The sequence below is a fragment of the Gopherus flavomarginatus genome, chromosome 8 (genome assembly GCF_025201925.1).
Source record: "Gopherus flavomarginatus isolate rGopFla2 chromosome 8, rGopFla2.mat.asm, whole genome shotgun sequence".
Taxonomy (NCBI): Eukaryota; Metazoa; Chordata; order Testudines; family Testudinidae; genus Gopherus; species Gopherus flavomarginatus.
This window is the reverse complement of record NC_066624.1, coordinates 21909870-21932640: the sequence shown is the minus strand read 5'-3', so window position 1 is coordinate 21932640 and position 22771 is coordinate 21909870. Positions and strand designations below refer to the sequence as shown.

Here is a 22771-nt window from a genome sequence, read left to right as displayed (position 1 = left end):
GAATGTCGTTCATTGCAAACACATTGTTCGTATTGTATTCTAATCTAGGATTCACAGTTTACAAACATTCTCTGGCTGGTTTAAGCCACATTAGAAAATGATTTAGCTGGATCAAAGTTTAAACCAAATTTAAACATGCCCCCAAAAGGCATACGAGATGTAGTGATGGTCATTTCCACAAGGAGACAGAAATCGCCATCAGTCTGTTATCATCAGTAGCTTTCAAGAAGTCCGGGGGCACTGTACAGATAGAGACCACCTCTTGTCGAATGCTTCCTATATAGACTATGTAAATGCATGTGCAGTTTTCAATTTCATCCTCCCTTTTCCACCTCCAGCTGCAGACATCATGGAAAAAGAACTGTCATTCAGAAAAACATCAGTGAGGCAGACATACGGACAGGCAACAAAATCGAGAGCATTGAGGAGAAATACATAATGCATGAAGATAAAAAAAAGGTATGTCCTGCAATAATCCTGGGTTTCTTGGGGGAGCTGCTGCACTCACACAGAGTAGCTCTCCTTGAGTTTCTCAAGCACTGCTTTCCCACTAACTAACATGCTTTAAATTCCACAGCCCTGAGATCATTTTCAAATCCCTGCTGTGTAGGAATGTTAGACTCTGGCAGTGATGTCACTTGCCCTGTTTAAAACTCTCCAAAGCCATGTGGGTCAAAAACCTTTCAGTCTCGCTCGCTCTTGAGAAAGTGTAAGAACTGCTCTGCACAAGAGGAGGCCTGTGACTAGCACTCAGCTATAAACTCATCAAAATACCTCTCACTTACGAAGCACTTTGGATCTGGAATGCACTGCACCAACATGCTCACATGCTCATTTTTGGGGTGCCCACTTCAAGATAACTTGGGCCTGGTTTTCAGAGATTCTGAGTACCTGCAGCTCCCACTGACTTCCACTGGAGTTGTGGTTGTTCGCTAACCCCCTGGGGCATCAGTGACTCCACAACACGTGGAAGGAGGTAAGACCAAAAACGCCTGTCTGTCTTCACTGGCCAGCAAAGCTGGCTGCCCATGAACTGCCTGCTGCACACTTTCAGAGGTAGCACGGTGGGCATGATCCCTGTGTGTGCTTGGGAGCTCCAGGAAATGTGATACTTCCCAGAGTTCCACCTGGGTCTGGGCTTAAATGCCACAAACTGGAACATGGTCAAAGAACAAGGTGGCACCTTTTATGCATGAACATTCCAATCCAGGGTGATTGCTGCAAATGTTCTGCGCCACAGCTGCAAACTTCTGACTCTGCACTGGAGAAGAGGCTGTGGGGTGGTTCTGATATGTTTTACCCCTTAGTTACTATGTATATATGGATATGTATGGGTCTCCAGGCAGTGTCACAGTTCTGTTTGTTCAGGGGTAGGTGTGGAGATGCATCAGGTGTGTTGGGACTCAATCCTGCAAGAGGCTTTGTTTTCTGGTGCTGACTCAGCAGAGCACTTAAACACGTGGTTAACTTTATGAGACTACTCACATGCTTACAGATAAGCATGTGCTTCGGTGCTTCCCTGGACTGGGTCCAGATTTATCAGCACCCTGGAGAATCAAGTCCTCTCCCATCTGGTCTGTCTCATGGAGACTTTCAATGCTGAATGTGATTTAAAAGGGAACTCGGAAAATGTGAGTGGGGGGGGAAGAAAAGCACAATTCCAATTTCATTCCCGGAGCTGTCTCTCTGCTGGGGCATCCCCACATTTAGGATTGTATGTGTCTAGATAACACAGGCTCCAGGCTCTGTCTTTTGCTGTTCTTTAGGCTCAGAATTGTAGAGAAGAAGCAACCATCCAGCTGTTTGTAAAGAAGCTCAACAGTTGCTGGAAGAGGCATATGAGTAGGGCAGAGATCTCATTCCAAACCTGGCCTACTGTATTTTATAGAAAATTAGACTATGGAAACCTCCTCTTGGGAGGAATAAGAGCTGCAGTATTTAATTCAGATCCTCTTCTGGCAACTGACAACAGTCTCTTTCTCTTTAGATAACAGCAACTTGTCCTCACAAAGGTTCTTCCTTTGAAAAGCATTCAGATCCCTGGCTTTTCTGGTTCTCAAGGCCACCACTCATGTTAGGTCTGCTGAGTTCTTGCTAATAAACTCAGGGCTAGTCTACACTAGAAGCGCTGCAGCTGCACCACTGTAGCGAGTTGCTGAAGACACTCTATGCTGACAAGAGAGCTCTCTTGCCTCAGCATAATAAAACCACCTCTGTGAGTGGCAGTAGCTATATCGGCAGGAGAAGCTCTCCTGGCACTTAGGTCAGTGTACCGTACGTCGCTCAGGAGGGTGGCTTATTCGCACACCTGAGCAATGTAATTTAGACCAAAGTCAATGGCAGTGTAGACAAGAGCCCCAGTCTCCATCTCTCTTCACACCAGTTTAATGCAGAAATAACTCCATTGAAGCAAATGGCGCTGGGAAACCAATCTGAGAGGAGAATCAGACTCCCCACATGTGTGATCATGAAACAGACCTGTCTGTGTCCAGGGGCTTTTACATGTTTGAAAATCAGTTTAAAAAGCCACGGCGCAAAAAAGGTGCCTTGCTATTGCTGCAACAGTTGTAAAATCCCCCCTCCACCAGTCTTTCAACAATCTGCTGCTACTTTGTGCATCAGGCTGGGATTCCTGAAACACTGCAACAAAACATAAACATCACTGTTTTGTTTTGTTTTGTTTTGTTTTCCACACAAAGGGCAAACACCCGACCCTACCCCATCTCCCATTTTCCCTCCCCAAAAAGATTTTCAGGTGCAAACCTGGCAAGTTTTTGCCAAGGGCAAATATCTGACCAATTGTTTCTGGAATTTCAGCCTCAGGGTGCCTTCTGTGCCCAAACCTGCAACATTTACCCTTCCCCCAAACTGCAACGGCTTGAACAAAATCACAAAAAATAATCCTCCAGATGACAATGGATGAAGCGAAAGTTGATCGTTTTGCAGAGCTTTAGTGGACATTAGTCTAGCAGACAAGGGAGAAGAGTATCACGAGCCCAACTCAACACAGCTCACACAGGTTTTCTGTTCATGGACTCACTTCAGGCTTCTGCACTTGAAAAATTGAGTTCCATGCTAGCCACTCACTGTGCCTGGCTGCACCATGTAGACCCTGTTATTGTTATTGAATGTACACGGTGCATATCACACTAATGTAAACTGTCCCTTGGAACTTTTGGTCAGAGCAGGGATTTGACCCAATATCCCTGGCCAAAATTTCCCCTTCCCGCCTTATGGTGTGTGCTCATTGGCTGTTGCTCTCTGTTCTAGAGGTGGCTGCACTGCATTAGTACTGGTACAGTATTACAGGCTCCAAGCCATGCAGTTGAACCTCCCACTGTAGCTGTGCAGAGCCCCTTTGACTTCAATGGCGCACCAGCCAGGTGTAAGTGTTGCCCCACAGGGAATGGATAGCAGGAGCAGGGCAAGAGTTTTAAGTGTTTGGGTCTGAAAGGCACCAAAGTGAAAAGTGCTTGACTGGCAGCATCAAAGCCTTCCTCAGAACAGGAATAGCATGGGCAGCACTGGGCAAATTTCTTCACCCAACCCGGACCAGAACAGACCATGTGTCTCATTCAGTCCTAGCCTTCCTGAGTCCATTGACAAAGGTGCCTTCTTTAATGATTACATCTGTCCAGGAGCCATGGGCTGAGACCACTGCCTCAATTCACATAAGCTTCTGATCAACCATAGCTCACCATTAAGTAGAATTCAGAACAGTTAACTAGAAGCAGAAGGCTCTTTGGCCCTATCTCTTCTCCTGAAACAGTCAGAAGCAGGATGGTGCAGTGGTTAAGGAACTAAACTTGGGCAAGTCAATTAGGCCTGGTCTAAACTAGGGGGGGGATCAATCTAAGATACAGAACATCAGCCACGAGAATAGTGTAGCTGAAGTCGACGTATCATAGATCGAATTAAAATTACTTACTTCGCATCCTCGCGGTGTGAGATTGACAGCCGCTGCTCCCCTGTTGACTTTACTTCCACCTCTCGCACTGCTGGAGTTCAGCAGTCGACGGGAGAGCGATCGGGGATTGATTTATCGCGTCTACACTACACGCGATAAATCGATCCCCGATAGATCAATTGCTACCCGCTGATCCAGCGGGTAATGTAGACATATCCTTATTGTCTCTGTGCTTCAGTTCCCCATCTGTAAAACGGATAACAGCAGTTTCCTCCTGCTGCAAAGCTAAATACATATAGATTGTGTGGTGCTCAGGTACTATTGTATAAGTACCTTAAAAAGGGCTTGTCGACACTACTGCTTAAGTCAATGTAAGTTACGTTGCTCAGGGATGTGAAAAAAACAGCCCTCTGAGCGATGTAACTTACATGGAGTTAATGCGGTATCTACATGGTGACACCACATGACATGATGACACACTGAAGTGGTGTCCATGGGAGACCATGCTCCTGTTGATGTAGTAAATCTTCACCTGACACACTAAATCGACACCGCTCCATCAATCACAGCAATGCCGATTTAGCACAGTAGTGAAGACAAGGATACACAGATCCAGCCTCCTCCACCCAAGTTTGTTTTTCTAAATATGACTCTTGTTGTTTTCTCTGTAAGCAATTTCTCTGCAGCACAACTGTTTTGTTCCTTTGGGATTATTAAAATAACTTTGCAGCTGTTGTTTGATCCCAGTTTGCAGTAGCCTTTTCTGGCCTTTGTTGCTTTTTCTAGATTGCAGTCTTGCTAAAGGTTCATGTTTTTGTGTGTTCCCAAACCCTCAGTACCCTGCAGCACACACCCTTTGTACGTACACATTTAAATATTTGATTATTAAACTTTCATTAAAAGATACATTTATAAATCATATAATTTTACAATTTATGATTTGTTCATTCATTTTCATCTCCCCCTGGCCTTCTGCTTATAAAGGCATTCTGATGTCTTTCCTAATACCTCTGTGTCTTGATTAAGATTTATTCTTATTAATAAAGCTAGGTTATGTGAATCTCAGATTTCAGCACTATGTCTGCCAGCTTACATTGTGGACAATCCCACCCACCCCCTTTCTGAAGACCAAGGCTATCTGTGTGGAGTTAAGTGGAGCCTTTGGATAATAGAATGTAATTTTAAAAAGACACTGTTGAAATCTTGTAGCCTTCAAACTTTTCCTTGTTTTATCAGTGGTTATTCCCACCAGAAATGAAACAGACAGGAAATAGACCAATCCATTCTCACCATGACCTAGCAAGTAATTCATCTGCATTTGACTAGCCAGATGAAATAATAAAGATGTTGGAGACTGGGTTAACCTGGCTTTTATTGACTGCGTTATGAAGCTGGGATTAGCTGAAATTGGTTATTTTTCCTGTGTGACTTGAGCCTGTCCTGCCATAGCTGAAGTCCTGCAAAGGGGAGGGTGAATTTTCCCCCATCTCAAAGACCTGCAGAGATGCATGTTTGTACAGTGGCGCTAATATTTTAGGGCCCTGCCTGCTGAAAATGCAGACACCATCCCCCATAAATTCCTGGGGCTGCTACCCTAAAACCAGAATTTTACTCTCTATCAAGTACGCTGAGTTTTGAACTGTGGTTGAGGCACTACTGCATTTTTTTTTTAATCCTGAGTTTTCCCTGAGTCAGTAGCGAACCAATGACCCAGCAAGGTGCTAGGGGATTCTGTGCTGCTGGAGGTTGAGATTTTATAATAATACCTTGCCAGGATCTCTAAGTGCCTTGCACACAAAAATCAGTGAAGTCTCATGTTAGCCTTGTGGGATGTAGTGCTGTTGTTATTATTCCTTTTCACAGGTGGGGAGGGGAATTTCATCGCTCTGCCTTTGTGAAGTTCCCTGCCCAAAGACTGATGACTCATGAGTGAGTTTCAGCCTTAAGGAATAATGTGTGGTTATTCTGGACACCTCAGCATATGTCACAAGAACCAGGGCATTAATTCAGAGTTCCTGGCCAAATTCCTATTTGGCCAATTTATGTTCTGCCACCCAATTTCTCCCTGCAGTTTTGACTGGATACTGGAGACTTAACTTCCTGTCTTAAACTATTAAGCAGTTTCCAGAGGTGGCTTCATTTTAGTGCCAGGTGAAGCATCTCCCACGATGTGAAATTACTTTGAGATTTTCCCTTCAGATTGAAAGATGCTGGGAAAATATTCCTTTACTCTCTTTCCCATTATAATACTGATTGTATTGATGTGAAGTTGGGAGACTACGTCATAGTTAAAAAAAAAAATAGCCGGGTCCATAGATAATGCAATCCTTGTTTCTGTGGGTCTTTTCTCTCCCACACATGTACATGCTGTTCAGAATCTGATAGGTTAGTTTGCCCCGTTCATGCGGCTGATTGGAGATGTAGTTTGTGGGGAGCCTTATGATTTTATCTGGCTGGTGAATTTCAGGAGGACCTAGGGGGGTTAAGCAGCTCCAGCTGAAAACATCAGCATTATACTGCCATGGAGGAACAAAGTACAGTGCCTGGAGGTGCACGATACAGGAATTGAGCTGCAGGGGATTTTGTCAGCTGGAGATACGTGAACAACTAACAAGACATTTTAAAAGTATCACCCCACACATGTGCACATTTCAAATGAGCTTCCAAAAACAGCAGCAGGATTGTCTGTTTAGCAGGGCCAGGTGAGCAGTCATACCCCTGATTTCTGGATAAGGCAAATCCAAATTCCAGAAAGCAGATTGTGCCATGTAGGCTCTGGTTTATGCAGGGGGCAGGACACTGTGGCACAACCCCTCTCTGAGCTCTCCAGTGTACAGGGCAACGTGTGGGCTGCACCATCCCTTTCAATGGCTTAACCGTCTTCCCAGAGTGCCTGGTGAGCTGCAAGGAGCCATGCCAAGGACCACCCTGCACACTTTGGGCTCATTTGTTTGTGAATCCCAGGGCGAGAGGCAAAAGCAGTCTCACCACTCCTGCACAGCACAGGGCCTGCTCGTTTGCTTGAGATGCTCCAGGGGTACAGGAATGTTCCAGGAACAGTCAGCCCCTTGCCCATCAGCACTAGGGCCAGGCCCACCCTAGGTTACTCACAGCAGAGGTGGGTCTGAAGGTGCAATGATAGTGCCTGTGGGGATCGTTCATGTCTAGAGCAAGCAGCACTGGCTCCCTTGCTCCAAATGGCAGCTGCTAATTAACCTGGTGGGTTTCCCTGAACCACCACGAGCCAATAGCCTGCCAGCCGTTTCAAGCAATGAGGCACCATTCAGTCATTTTCCAAACAAAGCACGATTGTCGGCCCCTGGTGGGAGTGGCCAGAAGTACAATTTGGCACAGAGTATTTTATAGGAAAGTGCCTTCAGATGTAAGCAAAACAATCACATGATGCATAAATCACCAGCGAGAGGGGTTTTTTAATTTTACGTTTATAGACATGATAATAATACTTTGTGCTTATTCATCACCTTTCACCTGAGGATCTCATAGCACTTTACAATCAGTAAGCCAACCAACACACCTGTGAGGTAGGTAAGTATTGTCTTCATTTTACAGGGAAACTGAGTCATTGAAAGGTTAAATGACTTGCCAGGGACACTGAGCTAATCATTCATAGAAAAGAGCCCAGCAGTCCTCAGTCGATTCCCTGACCCCTTATCAAATTGCTAGTCCTCGCACCTTCCTTTATCAGCTTTTAAATGAACATGCTAAAATCTGACTGAAATAGTTAAGACAGAAGCTTTAACAATGAAATACAAGTATGATACCATTGCCCTCCGAGTGGCTGAATATGGAGCTAATTGAATATATTATTTGCAGGATTTCTAGTGAAATTCCTGTTAATTTCATCTTCCTCTAGCCATCTCCTTCTAGGGTGACCAGACAGCAAGTGTGAAAAATCGGGCCGGGGTGGGGGGTAATAGGAGCCTATATAAGAAAAAGATCCAAAAATCGGGACTGTCCCTATACAATCAGGACATCTGGTCACCCTATCTCCTTCCCCACGCAGCGTTAGACAGCTGATCACTTTTGTACCCTCTTTCTCTCCTCCTTATCTCGCCCACTTGTAGCTAATGGAGTGAGAGAGAGAAGAATTGTTAACTAGAGCCAGAAGAGGGAGGGATGAGACCAAGGAACTGAAAACAAAGGATACAAAAAATTATTTATTTTTCCTGGCTCCAGTTTACTCTAGCTTAAAGAAAAAGCCAAACTACACTGTGCTCGTCTTAGGACACTCATGTTGTGTGACTGTGGAATGCATCTTGGCCGCCTCCAGAATGGCTTCTTCTTTTTTTTTATCAGTGCAGGAACATTACACAGTTAAACATATGGAATGTATTGGACTATTCCAGTACATTTTTTTCCTAGCAGTATCTTCTCATTACTTGCCTTAGAGATCACATTCATCTCTTTTGTGGTTCGGTTTAAACTTAGTTAACTTGCTTTTATTATAACTATTTATTAATCATGTGGCATTTAGACCAGAGGGACTGGGTGGCCCAGGGATTATGTAAGGGGCAATGAAGCCTTCTATGTTGTGAGTTCAAAGCCAACCCAAGCGGTGAGAAATTGTTGGTCTCTGGAGGGTATTTGGTGGCCTCTCTGTAGTGATTGATGGGGGTTTCAATCCAACTCGCTCTAGAAAAGTATCCAAAGTACAACAGCCATTGCAATACCTTGTCATTAATCAGCTTATGCACAGTCTTGGCAGAGGAGCAAAGGATTGATTGGACACACAGCTGAATTGCCAGTCACACTGGTAAGGGGTGATGTGTTGTGGAAGCTTGAATTGCATTTGTGTGGGCTGCTACAGAGGGAAAACAGTCTCTCAATTTGCCACCTTTCATCAATGATAACATCACCACAAACATATCATTTCAAAGTAATTGCAGATTTGACTTCAGAGCAATCCTTATAACTCAGCAGAGAACACTGTATTCTATCTGAAAAGATCTGTTCAGAGAAAAATAGGGTAAAAGTTTGGATCCAGCACATAACCACGTGGCCTTATTGCTAAAAAGGCTAATGGCATTTTGGGCCGTATAAGTAGGGGAATTGCCAGCAGATCAAGGGATGTGATCATTCCCTTCTATTCGGCATTGGTGAGGCCTCATCTGGAGTACTGTGTCCAGTTTGGGGCTCCACACTACAAGAAGGATGTGGAAAAATTTGAAAAACTCTAACCAAGGGCAACTAAAATGATTAGGGGGCTGCAGCACATGACTTATGAGGAAAGGCTGAGGGAACTGGGATTATTTAGTCTGTAGAAGAGAAGAAAAAGGGGGGATTTGATAGCTGCTTTCAACTACCTGAAAGGAGGTTTCAAAGAGGATGGATGTAGACTGTTCTCAGTGGTGGCAGATGACAGAACAAGGAGTAATAGTCTCAAGTTGCAGTGGGGGAGGTCTAGGTTGGATCTTAGGAAAAACTTTTTTGCTAGAAGGGTGGTGAAGCACTGGAATGGGTTACCTAGGAAGGGGGTGGAATCTCCTTCCTTAGAGGTTTTTAAGGTCAGGTTTGACAAAGCCCTGACTGGGATGATTTTGTTGGTGTTGATCCTGCTTTGAGCAGGGGGTTGGACTAGATGACCTCCTGAAGTCCCTTCCAACTCTGATATTCTATGAGCTTTTGGCTAGGATACTTCTACTCCTGGTACAGTTTTCCAGGTCTGTCTATGCCTATTAAATACATTAAGCATAGAAATTAAGAGATGGAGGGACTCACTGGATCATTTAGCTCTTCCCTGCAAACATTGTAGGATCATTCCATCAGAATATCCTTCAGTGCTTTGTCCTCAGGTCTGTTTTAAATGTCCCAGCTGATAGGTCTTCTCCACCTCACTTGAGGGATGACTCCAATAGGCTTCACTGTGAGGCCTCTGTTCCCCTATGTTAGTCTTATGTTTTCATTTGCTCAGTTTCATCCCACTGCCCACACTCACCCTCCTTTTGCGCATTTTTCTTGTGCATTACAATTATTTTCATTCAAAAGAGATGGTAGTAGTCCCCTAATCTCCACCTGTGGTTCATGGCCAAGCACAGACATATTTAATGGCTGTGATGTTTGTTCAGCCTGTTTTTTTTCAACTATCTAGAGTAACAGCTGATGAACATCTGTGGAAACATCTGCACTGTGTATGAAATGATTTTTTTTAATCCTCTGGGTTAATAGGGGTTACTTGTCCATGGAACCTGGTTCCCGAGTTTGTCCCTGGCCAGCTCAAAAGCAGATCCCAGGGCCTCCTAACCACTCTGTTCAGGTTCGGCCTGGTATATTTTGCTCAGTGAAAGACAAACCTGTCTGATTTTACTATGGGAGGGGTTGAGGGATTTGTGCAAACTGGTTAACCCTCATGGTGGAATATTTGTGTGTTCCAGAGCGTCGTTTTATTGGAAACTGAAACAAGATTAGGGCAGTCTGGCAACTGAGAACTTTATTTAAGATGCTGCAAAGATAATTGGACTCCTGATCTCAGGGATTTACCCAGAAGCATAAAGCCAGAGTGAAAAGCTGGTGCATAATGGTTTCAAGGGATTTATCTTATTAAATAAAATCGCTTTGAATCCTTCATTTCCCCACTGCAATCCTATGCATTTCTCTGCTGAATGCTACTGTTGTAAAAGCCACTTTTTGGAGGGCTTCTTGAGGAGCTCTTTGTAAGACAAGACACTGAACTGAGGGCTTATCTGCCATCTCTAGATGAGTATACTGCACTTATCACCATGGTATCTGAGTACATTATGTGCAAACAAGGAAATCTGTTACTCCTTCTCTCCTTTCTTCAGTAAGATTTCCCCAAGAAATTCCCCCAAATTGGAAGAACAGGGAATGTTTCCCCACCTCTCCAATCACCTTCACATCTAAGCACTTTCTTGATAAATGACATCTGCATAACAAGCTTCCTGGTCATCTTCTCTTCTCCTTTCCTTGCTATAGGGCTTTTCCTCGGGATATAGACCCCATTGACCAGCAAGTGGACAGTAAGATCTCCTGGCAGCTTTCAGAAGCACAGAGTTGTTTCTCTTGGTGCTCTTGCCAAATTTCACTATGGATAATTATGTTCTGCCTACCTGCAACCTCCCCCTTGCCATTTTAACTGGTTACCTAGTATTCTCCTTGACTTCCAGTGCAGAACTGACATGCAGTGAGGCTGTGAGCTGTCGAATAGCTGTCCAATTTCATCCCAGAGACTGCTGACTCGCAGTCCTGACTGCAGCAATTCCTGCATATATCGTTTGGGAGATTAAAAAAACCTATATAAATATATCAGAGGAGTAGCCATGTTAGTCTGCATCTGTAAAAAGCGACAAAGAGCCCGGTGGCATCTTATAGTCTAACAGACTTATTGGAGCATGAGCTTTTGTGGGTGAATGGATTTTCCACCACATGCGTCTGATGAAGTGGGTATTCACCACCAAAAGCTTATGCTCCAATACATCTGTTAGTCTATAAGGTGCCACAGGACTATTTGTCACTTTATATAAATATAAGCTCTGATAATAATGCAGATAATATTGGTCCCAGTTCAGCAAGTATTTAATGTTAAATCAAAGTGTTCAAGTACTTTGCAGAATCAGGATCATTATTAAGTGTTATAGTGGGGGGAAGGGGAGGACTGGTGGAAAAAATGTACAAAAATATTCCCTCTTTGGTGTGATTTCATTTTTGACACATCAGAAATGAAGTGCAGTGGCCGCATTTAGGGGCTCACTACCCTTCCTGTGTTGGAAGCCCGGGGAACTGGGTTTTTCCCCTGGTTTTGCTTAACTACAGCACAGTATGTCCCCATGAGAAACAAAGACACTTTTTCGTGTACTTGTTCTTCTGCAGAGGTGAAATGTAAAATTCACATGGGATCAAACCTTTGAATCTCATTTCCCTATAGGATTTAAAACACCAAAGCTCAGAAAATCTTAAGTAACTCACTGAAAATACATCCCACCCTGCTCCAACCACAGGCAAGGTGAAACTTTATGAGGAGAAAAGGAATGTCTTGTGTGCATTTAGTTTAGGATATTAAAAAGAAAGTCCTGAGATGCTTTTGTACACATCAAAGCACTCTGAGATAAGGACAAAAGGCCAGGGGGAGCGCTATAAGTTCTGGCTCTCAAACTCGTTAAAAGGGACTTCAAGGAAAGTGATATTTGTTCCAAATGTGTGTTTTGAGATCCTCAGGTGAAAAACTCCAGGGAAATGCAAAGTAATCTTGCAGGAGCATCTCAGTTGTGAGGGGTTCAACACCTTGCTATCGGTACCAATGAAATATCCAGAAATAAGATGAGACCAGCTGACTTTTCCTAATAATAGTGTGATGTTGCATCATGATGACCCAGAGCCATGAGGCAATCAGTTTGTTCAGAAGGGCATGTATCAAAGCAGGGCAGTATAGCGAGATCTCCAGAAACACAAGATAATAAGAATGGACTTGAACTTGGCCCACATCTCCGACTGAACCACTGAAAGAAGTTCTTTCCCCTCTCCCCGATGCTGAAAGAGTCTCCTCCATTTGAAATCCAGCTTATTGTCTTAGCAATGTGTTCTGGGTTTTCTGCTGTTGTCTACTACATTTCACAATTTCTGATATTCTGAAGTCAGAGGAGAGGCCTATTGTGTTGAGGCAGCCTCTGACCCAAGAAATCCCCACAAGAACAAACTAAACTTCATCAGAGACAGGGCCAAGTACTTTCCTGCTCCAGTGAAACATACCTCTCAACTATCAGAGGGGTAGCCATGTTAGCCTGGATCTGTAAAAGCAGCAAAGAGTCCTGTGGCACCTTATAGACTAACAGACGTATTGGAGTATGAGCTTTCGTGGGTGAATACCCATTTCATTGGATGCATGTAGTGGAAATTTCCAGAGGCAGGTATATATATGCAAGCAAGAATCAGGCTGGAGATAACAAGGTTAGTTCAACCAGGGAGGATGAGGCCCTCTTCTAGCAGTTGAGGTGTATATATATATATATACACACATACATACACAAGCAAGAATCAGGCTGGAGATAATGAGGTTAGTTCAATCAGGGAGGATGAGGCCCTCTTCTAGCACCTCAACTACTAGAAGAGGGCCTCCTCCTCCCTGATTGAACTAACCTCATTATCTCCAGCCTGATTCTTGCTTGCATATATATACCTACCTCTGGAAATTTCCGCTACATGCATCTGACAAAGTGGGTACTCACCCATGAAAGCTCATGCTCCAATACATCTGTTAATCTATAAGGTGCCACAGGACTCTTTGCTGCTTCTACCTCTCAACTGTTCCTCATTTCAAGGGACATCACTCATTTTTAGGTTCAGAATTACCCTACTGTCCACACAAAATTTGGCATCCTCTCCTTGTTGAAAATTATTTACAGCAGAAATAAAGAATCATGAATGTGAGGTTGTGGGGAAAGTTATTGGCACTGAATAAGTGAGGAGCTCTGTATTTTCAGGTTCTTGCATGAATTTTTCTAGTGTGTCCCTCCATTTGGGTCTATGTCCCATAGGTGTGTTGCAAAGAGAAGCCCTGTTTGTAAGGGGAGGAAGGAGTTGCTGGGGGTGAGAAAAGGAAGAGAACTGATGGGCAGAGATAAAGGGAGATGGAAGAGAAACATTTGACCGGTGTTGGGCTTCATTCATTGTGCTTTTTCTACCATAAAATATAACACATTCATCTACAGCATTTATGGCCCTTTTCCACTGCTCCACTACGGATCCACTAAAAACAAACCCCTTTCTTTTTCTCCCTTTGCTTGGCAGATCATAAGCAAGCTGACTACAGAACAGAGCAATGCATCAGGGATCTATTACTGCGTGGCTTCAAACAAGATTGGCAAAGAGGAGAGAAGCATCAAGTTCTATGTCTCAGGTAAATAACAGGCTGCACAGATGATGAGTGCTTGCTTTATAAAAGCTTGGTTGCACTCTTATCTATTCCGGAGTTTCATACTGTTGCCCATCACCACAGAATCCAAGCAATTTCCATGTAGTATCAATGGCAATAGCAAAGTCCCTAATGGACTTCCTGGGGTCTCCGGCGCCTCTCTCAGACTAGGTGTCAAATTAGCCCTTTCCTACCATGGTGCGACCCCACTGGAGTCAATGAGGTTTGCAAAGATAAGCAAGGGCAATATCTGGATCTGACCCAATCCCACAGTTGTAGTTTGAAAATTTTTATTAATGTTTAATGTCTAATTAAGGGGGCAAAACTGGATGACTTCTTGAGGACTCTTCCAGCACTAGATTTCTGTGATTCTATATTATTTCTCCAAATAACACAATTCCAAACCCGTATCTTTTTAATCCCCTAACAGTGAAATCAGAAGGTTATACAGCCTGGCATATTTGTCCAAATGTTTAAACAAATTAATCTTAATTGTGCACTCTCCCTTCTGAGTTCCCTTTCTGGGCACACTCTACCAGCAAGAATTTACACTGAAATGGCAAATTTTAAACAAATATTCCAGAAGCCTCATATAAAGCAAATGTCAAATTCTCAGCCATTAGTATTTGCACCGGGAAATAGATTCTAAGAGTGAAGCTCTCCAGTCAGGGAACGCAGACCCACAGTGTGACTTGTTCATTCAAAACAACCCAATTGCTGAGTGCTGAATACATGCAGCATATTGCTCAGGAAAAAGCTACAGGCACAGTAATCATTCATGGAAATCATCCAGGACTAATTCCAAATAACAGATCTCCCTGAAAGCATCAGAGTCTGCCCAGGAACACAAGAAAAGGCAAAATTCACTGAATAAACTATCCAGCATGAATCCTTCACCCAACTCCAGCTACACTGCAGCAATAGCCCTACACACTGCAGGGACTCTTGTACACTGTGTCATTTAGGACCATGCCTGTAAAGTATGTCAGTAAATTTTGAAATAAGGGTAAGAAGGAATGTGTGCATCAAACCTTGCTGCCATTCCTGTTACCTAAAAGTGCTGAGATGAAAAATGTCACCAAACAATGATGAAGTTGGTGCAGGTTTGAGGTCACATACCTCCCTCTGGTACAGCTCATTGATGCTGGCCTGGTGGCATGCAGGGGCCATAATTGGATGGCAATGTTCCCCCAGGGGCATTTCACCAATGCAGGAGCAACATAAGGCCAATATATGCAGCCTTACAACCAGGACCGTCCTTACCTATACTCATAGTACGCAGCTGCATATTTGGGGCACCAAATTTCCTGCCGCCCTGCCCAGCTGCATGCTGCTCCAGCCCCTGTCCCACCTCTTCCTCATGGCCCTGCCCCTGCTCTGCACCAGCTGCGCCCCCACTCCCCTGGGGACTGAAGCAGGTCTGGGCCTGCACTCACTGGTGGTGAGAAGTGCAGTGGTCCGGCCCCAGCCGTGCTTCCTGTGCGTGCTGGGGGGTGGTCCCCATGCCCCCCAAGCCAGTTCCATCCCCTGCGGAGACCTGGCCCCACCCCACCCCTGCAAGGGAGGCTGCGTAGGGCCCCAGAATAGCTAGGGACAGCTCTGCCTACAACACTGTCCTGCACAGGCCCCAGCACTACGGGTTGTCACAGGTGGGAATAGGTGAGAGGTGGTCAGAGTCTAAGTTCCCTCTAAGCTGTGCAACTGTACAGCTGCCTATTAAGCACCACGCAGGTGCTCAGGTCTGCAGTGGGGAGAGATGCGCTGACCCAGCCCAGCCCCTAACCTGCCGCAGCTGGGGGACAGGCCCCCCTCCCCAGGGCCTGACCCATCCTGGCTTGGACCTGTCGCAGCTGGGGGAGAGGCACCTCTCCCACCCAGGCCAGGTTCTGCTGCGGTGAGAGAGGGCTGGGGGGAGTCCTCTCTCCCTACCATAGCCCAGGGGAGCCCCTCTGCACCCTGAACCCCTCATCCCCAGCCCACTCCAGAGCCCACATCCTCAGCCAGAGCCCTCACCCCCTCACCCCAACCCTCTGCCCCAGCCCTGAGCCCCCCAGCCCTACCCCACAGCCCACACCCCCAGCCACAACCCTCACCCCCTTGCCCCACCCCTGCCGCCTGCCCCAGCCCTGACCCCCTTCCCATACACCGGACCCTTTGACCCCACTCTGCCACACAAATTTTCTTATGTGCACCAATATGGAGGTGATGTGTCACACATCACCTCCACATTGGTGCACATAACAAAATCCATTCTGCACATAGATGGGAAAAATTAGAGGGAACACTGGAGAGTGCTCTGTGTTCCAATAATTTCTGGTCTAGGAAAAAAACTCTCCCTCCTCCTAGGATGCTCTTCTGAGAGAGACAACAGAAGTCCCTGAAACAGCCCTGGCAGGCTGGAGATCAGTTATTAATTATACACTTTACCACTGCCAGATGTGAACCTTCATTTAGGCTTCATTCTGCTCTGAGCAGTGCCAGATATTATGTTTGGATGGGTTTCTCAGTGATCAAATCAGTCTGTTCCCATTGCTATTCCACCCACAATGCTTTTTAATACCCTCCATCCTCTACTAAAACCAATTTTGTGGCTGCTCACTGTGGGAAATACAAGTGGAACAAGATGAGGTTCAAAGGGTGGCAGCCACCTATGGTCCTGTTAGTGGTAAAAACCTTTCACCCCACTAATGAAGTTGTTTTGTCCATAGAGACGTTTGTTAGACAACTTGGCAGAAAGGCTGTTTTTCTCTGGAGCAGTTGGAAGTTTTATATTTCAAACCTTATTTTAATTTTCTTTAAGGCCAATATTTTTCCAGACAGGGAGCAAATGTTTAAGGCACCCATTTTTAACAGCAAGGGTAATTAACCATTGGAATAACTTATCAAGGGTTGTGGTGGATTCTCCATCACTGCAAATTGAATGAAGAGTGCATGGGGGGGCGTTCCTAAAAGATATGCACTAGTTCAACCACTGCTATTGGATGTGAAGCAGGAATTAATTCAAGGAAGTCCGATGGCTTGTGTTATGCAGGAGGTGAGACTATATGATCACAATGGTCCTGTCTAGCCTTAAAACCTAAGAAAACTGAACTTTGACTTCTACACTGAAAGGAGTTTTTACTTGGTAACAAGTTTCTCTAGAGAAAAATGGAAAGAGAGGGAGAACAGCCCAGAAGGCATTTTATATTAACATTCCAGAGACAATGTGACATGAGCCCTCGTTATCCATGTGCTGCTTACATCAAACCATTTAGGGTTATTCCCATCAGAAAATTGTCTTCTTTGCATCTGAAATATACCAGATCATGAACAGGGCTAGGGGAAACATTCTCACCCCTAAAGGGAAGTGTGTGTGTTCCATGCCATCCTGGGAGAACAAGAGACATAAAAAGATAGTGACCGACTCACATAAATCAGATGTTTAAGGAAGAATGACGACATTTATGGATCGCAAGTAAACTGAATCTTGCTAAATGCAGACAGCACAGTCCCTAAAGTGGAATTGTTTAGATTCCATTGGTAAAATATTACCAAGTCTGACCTGCTGCTTTGTCTCTTGGTGGGATGATCCTTTGCTGAGAGGTGCGTGTGACTCCATCAAAGAAGCCAGTCCTCTTGCAGATGTCAGAAGAGCAACAACTCTGGACCTGATTCACATATAGAAAAACTCTTCCCACCTTCCACACTGTGTAAGGCTGACAAAGAAGGAAACGCACAATTTTTCCCATCTTTTGTGGAATAGACACGTCTGGGTTTTTGACCTGCAGGGCCCTAAGACACTGGAGAAATCACATGGAGAGTTGCCTCGCCATAAGTCCCACTGCTGGAGGGAGAGACTGAGATGATTTGTGAGGTGTGCATAGGGTGTCCATAATCACAGGGACCACAGAAGTTGTTTGCATATAAGGCTGGTCCTGGTTATGGAAATTTGATTGCAAGTGGAGACAGAGAGAGTATCTTGTGCATCATGCAGAGCTATGTCTAAATGCTAGATCAATATAACATCCTATGAAAACAAGTCATGGCCTGCCTCATACTGCAAGGTTTTAGCTTTCTGACATGTTACAGCACCTGCTGTAACACTGCCAGTTTGGGGCCTGCACAACAAGATGTAGGGCAAAAGACAGCATCCAATTTTTAGCAGTGAGGCTGCTGAGCGTGATGCAGCCTGAATCTGAGACTTGAGGACACTGGCTGGAGTCGGGGTTTGAAAGTACGCAGAGATGATGGAAGGGCCTTTGTGAAGAAAGCAGAAGATTTAGCAGAATTGATCCTAGCCACCCAAAGTCCAGAGTCTGCTCAACTTCCATTTGTAGGGCTTGGTGATTAATCCAACCACTAGAGAGCACAAAAATCTTGAACTTTCATTGTCTCCTATTGTCCTGTGTGAAATGACTTGATAGGTCTCAAGCCACTTTCAAATGGACAAGTAACCAAATCACCAAAATCTCATCCAAGCAGGAGTCAATTGGTTTCCTTGTTGAGAATCCTTGCCAAGGAACCAAGTACGGAATGGGTCCTGGAGACCAAACTCCACTCTTGCTCTAGAGAGAGTCCTTCCAGGTCAGGGTTGAAGTGTTTTGGCCACGCAGTGTAATGGGGAATAATGGGGAAACCTGCATGGTCGTTGTCCAGACCACACCTGTTCTGAGCAAAAATACAATGCTTCAGACTCCAGGGCAGCCAAGCTGGCACTTTCACCAACACTAAATTAATTTCAGAAAGGAAAGAAAACTCTCCCTTTGACCTACTGGAATATCAGCATAATCCATTTGTCCTTCTATGGGGCAGGCGCCTACAGAACCCACAGAGACACTGGAAATAGCACTGAAAGCTACTTTTAATATGTTTCATTGCCAGCAGAACACATTTCATTGCAGGGAGGTTGGGCATTACTCTAAAACCAAACCATATAAGGGGGCCATCTAAATGGAAAATGATATAAATAGATGGCAGAGCTATACCCTCTTTAGGCTCTTCCTGCAGGTGTCCCGACTGCTTTGCCCAAGTAAAGCACTCACAGTACTTTCTGATAATTAGGAATGTCCTGTCCTAACTCTTACTCCAGTTTTTACATTCTACTTAGTTAAATCCCCTGTACCGTTTCAATAAGATATCCGATTTGTCTTCAGTTTATACTGTCTACCCCACTTTTGACATCTAGTTACCCCATAGTAATATTTTTGCAATGGGAAGAGGCTATATGGTCAATACATCAAACCTTTAGGACTGCCTCATGTCCTCTCTCACCGCTGGTCAAGGATACCCATCAGAAGTAACTACTTTGGAATCTGTTCTGACAAGAGAGGAGCAAATATCAGAAATTCCTGTTCTGGGGAGTCTCCTGCCTTTGGTCTCTGGTGTGCAACCTGGGCAGGTCAGCCACCACCAGCCCATAAGCATTGAGAACTTACAATCTAGCCCTATGTGTTTGTATAGCACCCAGCAAAATGGGACTTCAACCTGGCTGACATCTCTGGGTGCTACTGCATTCAATAATAATAATAATTAACAATAAATAAACAATAACAACAGCTCCTCCTCCACCCTTATCTGGCTGTAACAAGAATGCAGAAAAATGGAGTGAACGATCTCTACTAGAAAGAAAATAGTCTATTTCAGACATCAGATAAGAATCTGCTATCAAACACTGTAGTGCTTTAGGAATTGGACAATTCTACAAACGTTAGCCACTATCAATTTACTCATTCCTGACATGTTTACAGGCCACATGAAAAGGTCTGTGTTGCTTCAGATTGTCAGGCACACCCCCTCTCTTGCTCTTTCTACACTCTCTATGGCTGACAGGAGGCGTCTCCACTATCCTGACAGGCTCAGACATGGAATTTGGGAAACAACAGAAGTTTTAAATTATATACATTATTGTGCAAAGCACAGGAAATTAAAACCAATTAATTCCTTGTAAATACAAATGGAACCAGACTTCCCTTCTGATTTATGCTGACGTTTTACCATCCCCCAATGGTGCATTCCCTATTGTGTTAGGGAATCCTGCACAACTAGAGTGAGTATCGCTACTACTAGCCGGTAATACAATACAGAAGACAAATGTGCAGAGACTGCTGATAAAAGAGAAAAGGCCACATGGTTGGTTCTTACAGGAGACGTATTAGGTGTCTCATAAAATAGTGTGTCTGTTCAGAGAGAGGACATTAATCACATCTTAGGTTCAGGACTGTGAAAGCATAGTAGTCTAGAGATGGACTAAACTGTAACATTCTTTCAAAGCCTAAATTCCTCCCTAAACAGAGAAGGAGAAGGGGGAGAGAGAGAGAGAGAGAAAAAGAGAGAGAGGTTTTTTTCTTTCCACTGTACCTAAAAATCAACAAATATTCTATCAGAGCAGACAGAGCTTCTTGAAAGGCTAATGAGATGGAAGAAAATAACAGAAGCTCCAGTGAAATATATTCAAAATGCTAAATAAAAAAATGTCAGCAGAAGAAACGGAAAGTAAAACAACCCAATGCTGTGCTCCCAGAATGTTAAGTTAGTAGAAAAACATGCATGTGAAAAGTTCATTTGGGAGGCTAGAAAACTGAAAATGACTTTAGCTTGGAAAAGCTTAAGATGAACTTAAAGCTCACCCAGGAAATGTCTCAAATCTCAGTGTGGGTTTCCAGCTGGCACTCCCAGCCCTAGACAGCACATACCCATCCACCAGGCAGGAAAGAAAGAGATTTTTCCCCACAGTCACTCAATGGAATTCACCCTGTGGAAAAAGTAGAACTTTAAGGTACTAATACTGTAAAGTCTCTCCCCAGCGAACGGCCATTTGCTTCATTTCACAAGTGCAAAAGACCTAAGCGCTGAGATGTAAAGCTCGCATCCTGACCACTTGTGACAATGATTCCTCCTTGACAATTACATCTGGAGACTAATCAGCCAGGTTTTAATCCATTTAATGTGGGCCATGTTAATTAAAACATTGGAAATATATATACAATATGTGGCAGATTAGGTATTTCTCAACTATGGAGCTTGCCATACTGTCATAGCTGCTCCTCGTACACTAAGTTCTGTCAGTCCCAAAGTGCTGTCTGTTACATCCTAATTATTAGGAGGCCTTTAATGAATAGTAAAAGAGCAGCATTAAAGCAAAGAACAAGCAGCTTTATTGCATTCATCCTTGCTGGAGGACTATATAGAATGGACACCCCCTGATTGTCCTCTCCTAGCATATGCTGGGTCTTAAGACTTTAGGTCTTCAGAGATCTCCATTTCAACTGCTCCAAAACCCTGAGCTGCCAGATAGAAGGAGATAATTCCAGAGCACACTGAGTTTATTATTAATGGGCCCAATTGTGAAAGTCAGGTCCATGGGATGGACAGGTAATTGGAAATAGAAGAAAAGGGAGACGAGGAGACCACGTTTCTCACACTCCAGTTCTCTGGTGGATCACACAGAGGGCAAGATAATGTCTTGGGGTCAAATCATTGGGTCCTGACTCAGAAACAACTTCTTTTTGTCTTCAGTGGGATTCACATTGGCACTTAGCGCCAGTGGAAGTTTTGTCTGGAGTAAAAAAAAAACAAAAAAAAAAAGTAAGGACCCAAGGATTCTGTCACAGATGAACTGGCTTCATACCTCCTGATATTTCTTTATGTGAGTCTATTAAAAGTTAAGGCTGCAAGGATTTTTAAATCATCTGTTCAGTGACCAAATAAAAACCCATTGAGGCAGATGTGATGAAGACAAATATTGGTATAGTAGAAATAAAGGAGGCTTCTAGGATTGGAGAGATTGTGGAATTGTAGAGAAAGCCAATGTTACCTGTGAATAATAATATGAATGGATTTCTTTACTCTGATAAAACACTATCTTGTGGCTTTGATTGCAGATGGGGGAAAGCATCCCATGCATGCATGGAGAGCAGTCTCACTTGATTACAAATTAACTTCATTAGCCTCAACGCATTAACTAATTCTACACATCATTTTAGTTAATTATGGATTGTGTAGTTCTTAGTACACTCAGGGCCAGACTGCAAAAGGCTCATATAGTGGCAGGCAGTGGACACACAGTTACCCAATTTGCAAGCACAAATGCTTGTTTGCATATGCAATTGCTGGCTTTTGGAGATGCATTTTTCTGGCTCATCCCATTGTATTGGTCTTTGAAATTTGGCCCTCAAGGTGAAAATAAGCAGCCAAAAATCCTCTCAGTGGTGCTTTCATTCCAGGTGTGTTTTCTTTTTCCCCTAGATGTGCCATCGGGTCTGCAAACGGACCCACAGGTCACCACCATCGTGGGGAGTGATGTTCAGCTGACCTGCAGAGCCTCCAGATACATTTACGATCACCTGGCATGGTACTACCCTTCCTCACAGGTGGTGCCCACCGGCTTGATGCAAGAGCAAATTGACAGATACTCCATTTCCTTGACACTGGCCATTAGTAATGTCACAGAGGAACATGCCGGGCAGTACAAGTGCATCGCTCAGAATTGGCACAACAGCACAGATGTACGAGAAGAGGATACCCAACTCAATGTTAAAGGTAGGCCTGGTTGTCTGAAAACAACAACTCAAGGTGCTATGAGCAGGGTGCTGAGCATCTGCCATGCCTACTGATGTCCTTGGGAGTGGCAGGTGCTCAGGATCAGTGTCTATATGTAGGTATTGCCTGTATGTATTTTTCTGTTCTGTTAACATTGACTACAATGACCTCTATACATGTAGCACCTTTTATCAGAAAGGATCCCAAATGGCTTTACAAATCTCTAAAACTTGATTTACAAACTGTGGGCCAAATCCTGAGCTGGTGTAAATCATCATAGCTCCATTGAATTCGATCGAGCTACACTGATTTCCATCAATTGCGACATGGCTCTGTACATACAGGAATCATTTAGGCCATCTGCTCCACCCTCCTGACATGCTGCAGCTATTTGACAGTGCACAGCAGTGCCTAAGCACAATAGCTTAGGATAGCTTGGCCACTTGAGATGACAAGGGAGAACT

General features: G+C 44.2%; 1 protein-coding gene across 2 annotated transcripts in view; it reads left to right on the top strand.

Moving 5' to 3' along the window:
• LOC127056581 (vascular endothelial growth factor receptor kdr-like) overlaps nucleotides 1–22771 on the top strand; it is a 178444-nt gene that overhangs the window by 101250 nt on the left and 54423 nt on the right. For both annotated transcript variants that reach the window (XM_050964587.1, XM_050964586.1), the window contains exons 11-13: nucleotides 339–459; nucleotides 13667–13775; nucleotides 22014–22307. In XM_050964587.1, coding sequence (XP_050820544.1) covers nucleotides 339–459; nucleotides 13667–13775; nucleotides 22014–22307 — 524 coding nt within the window. The remainder of the gene's footprint in view (nucleotides 1–338; nucleotides 460–13666; nucleotides 13776–22013; nucleotides 22308–22771) is intronic.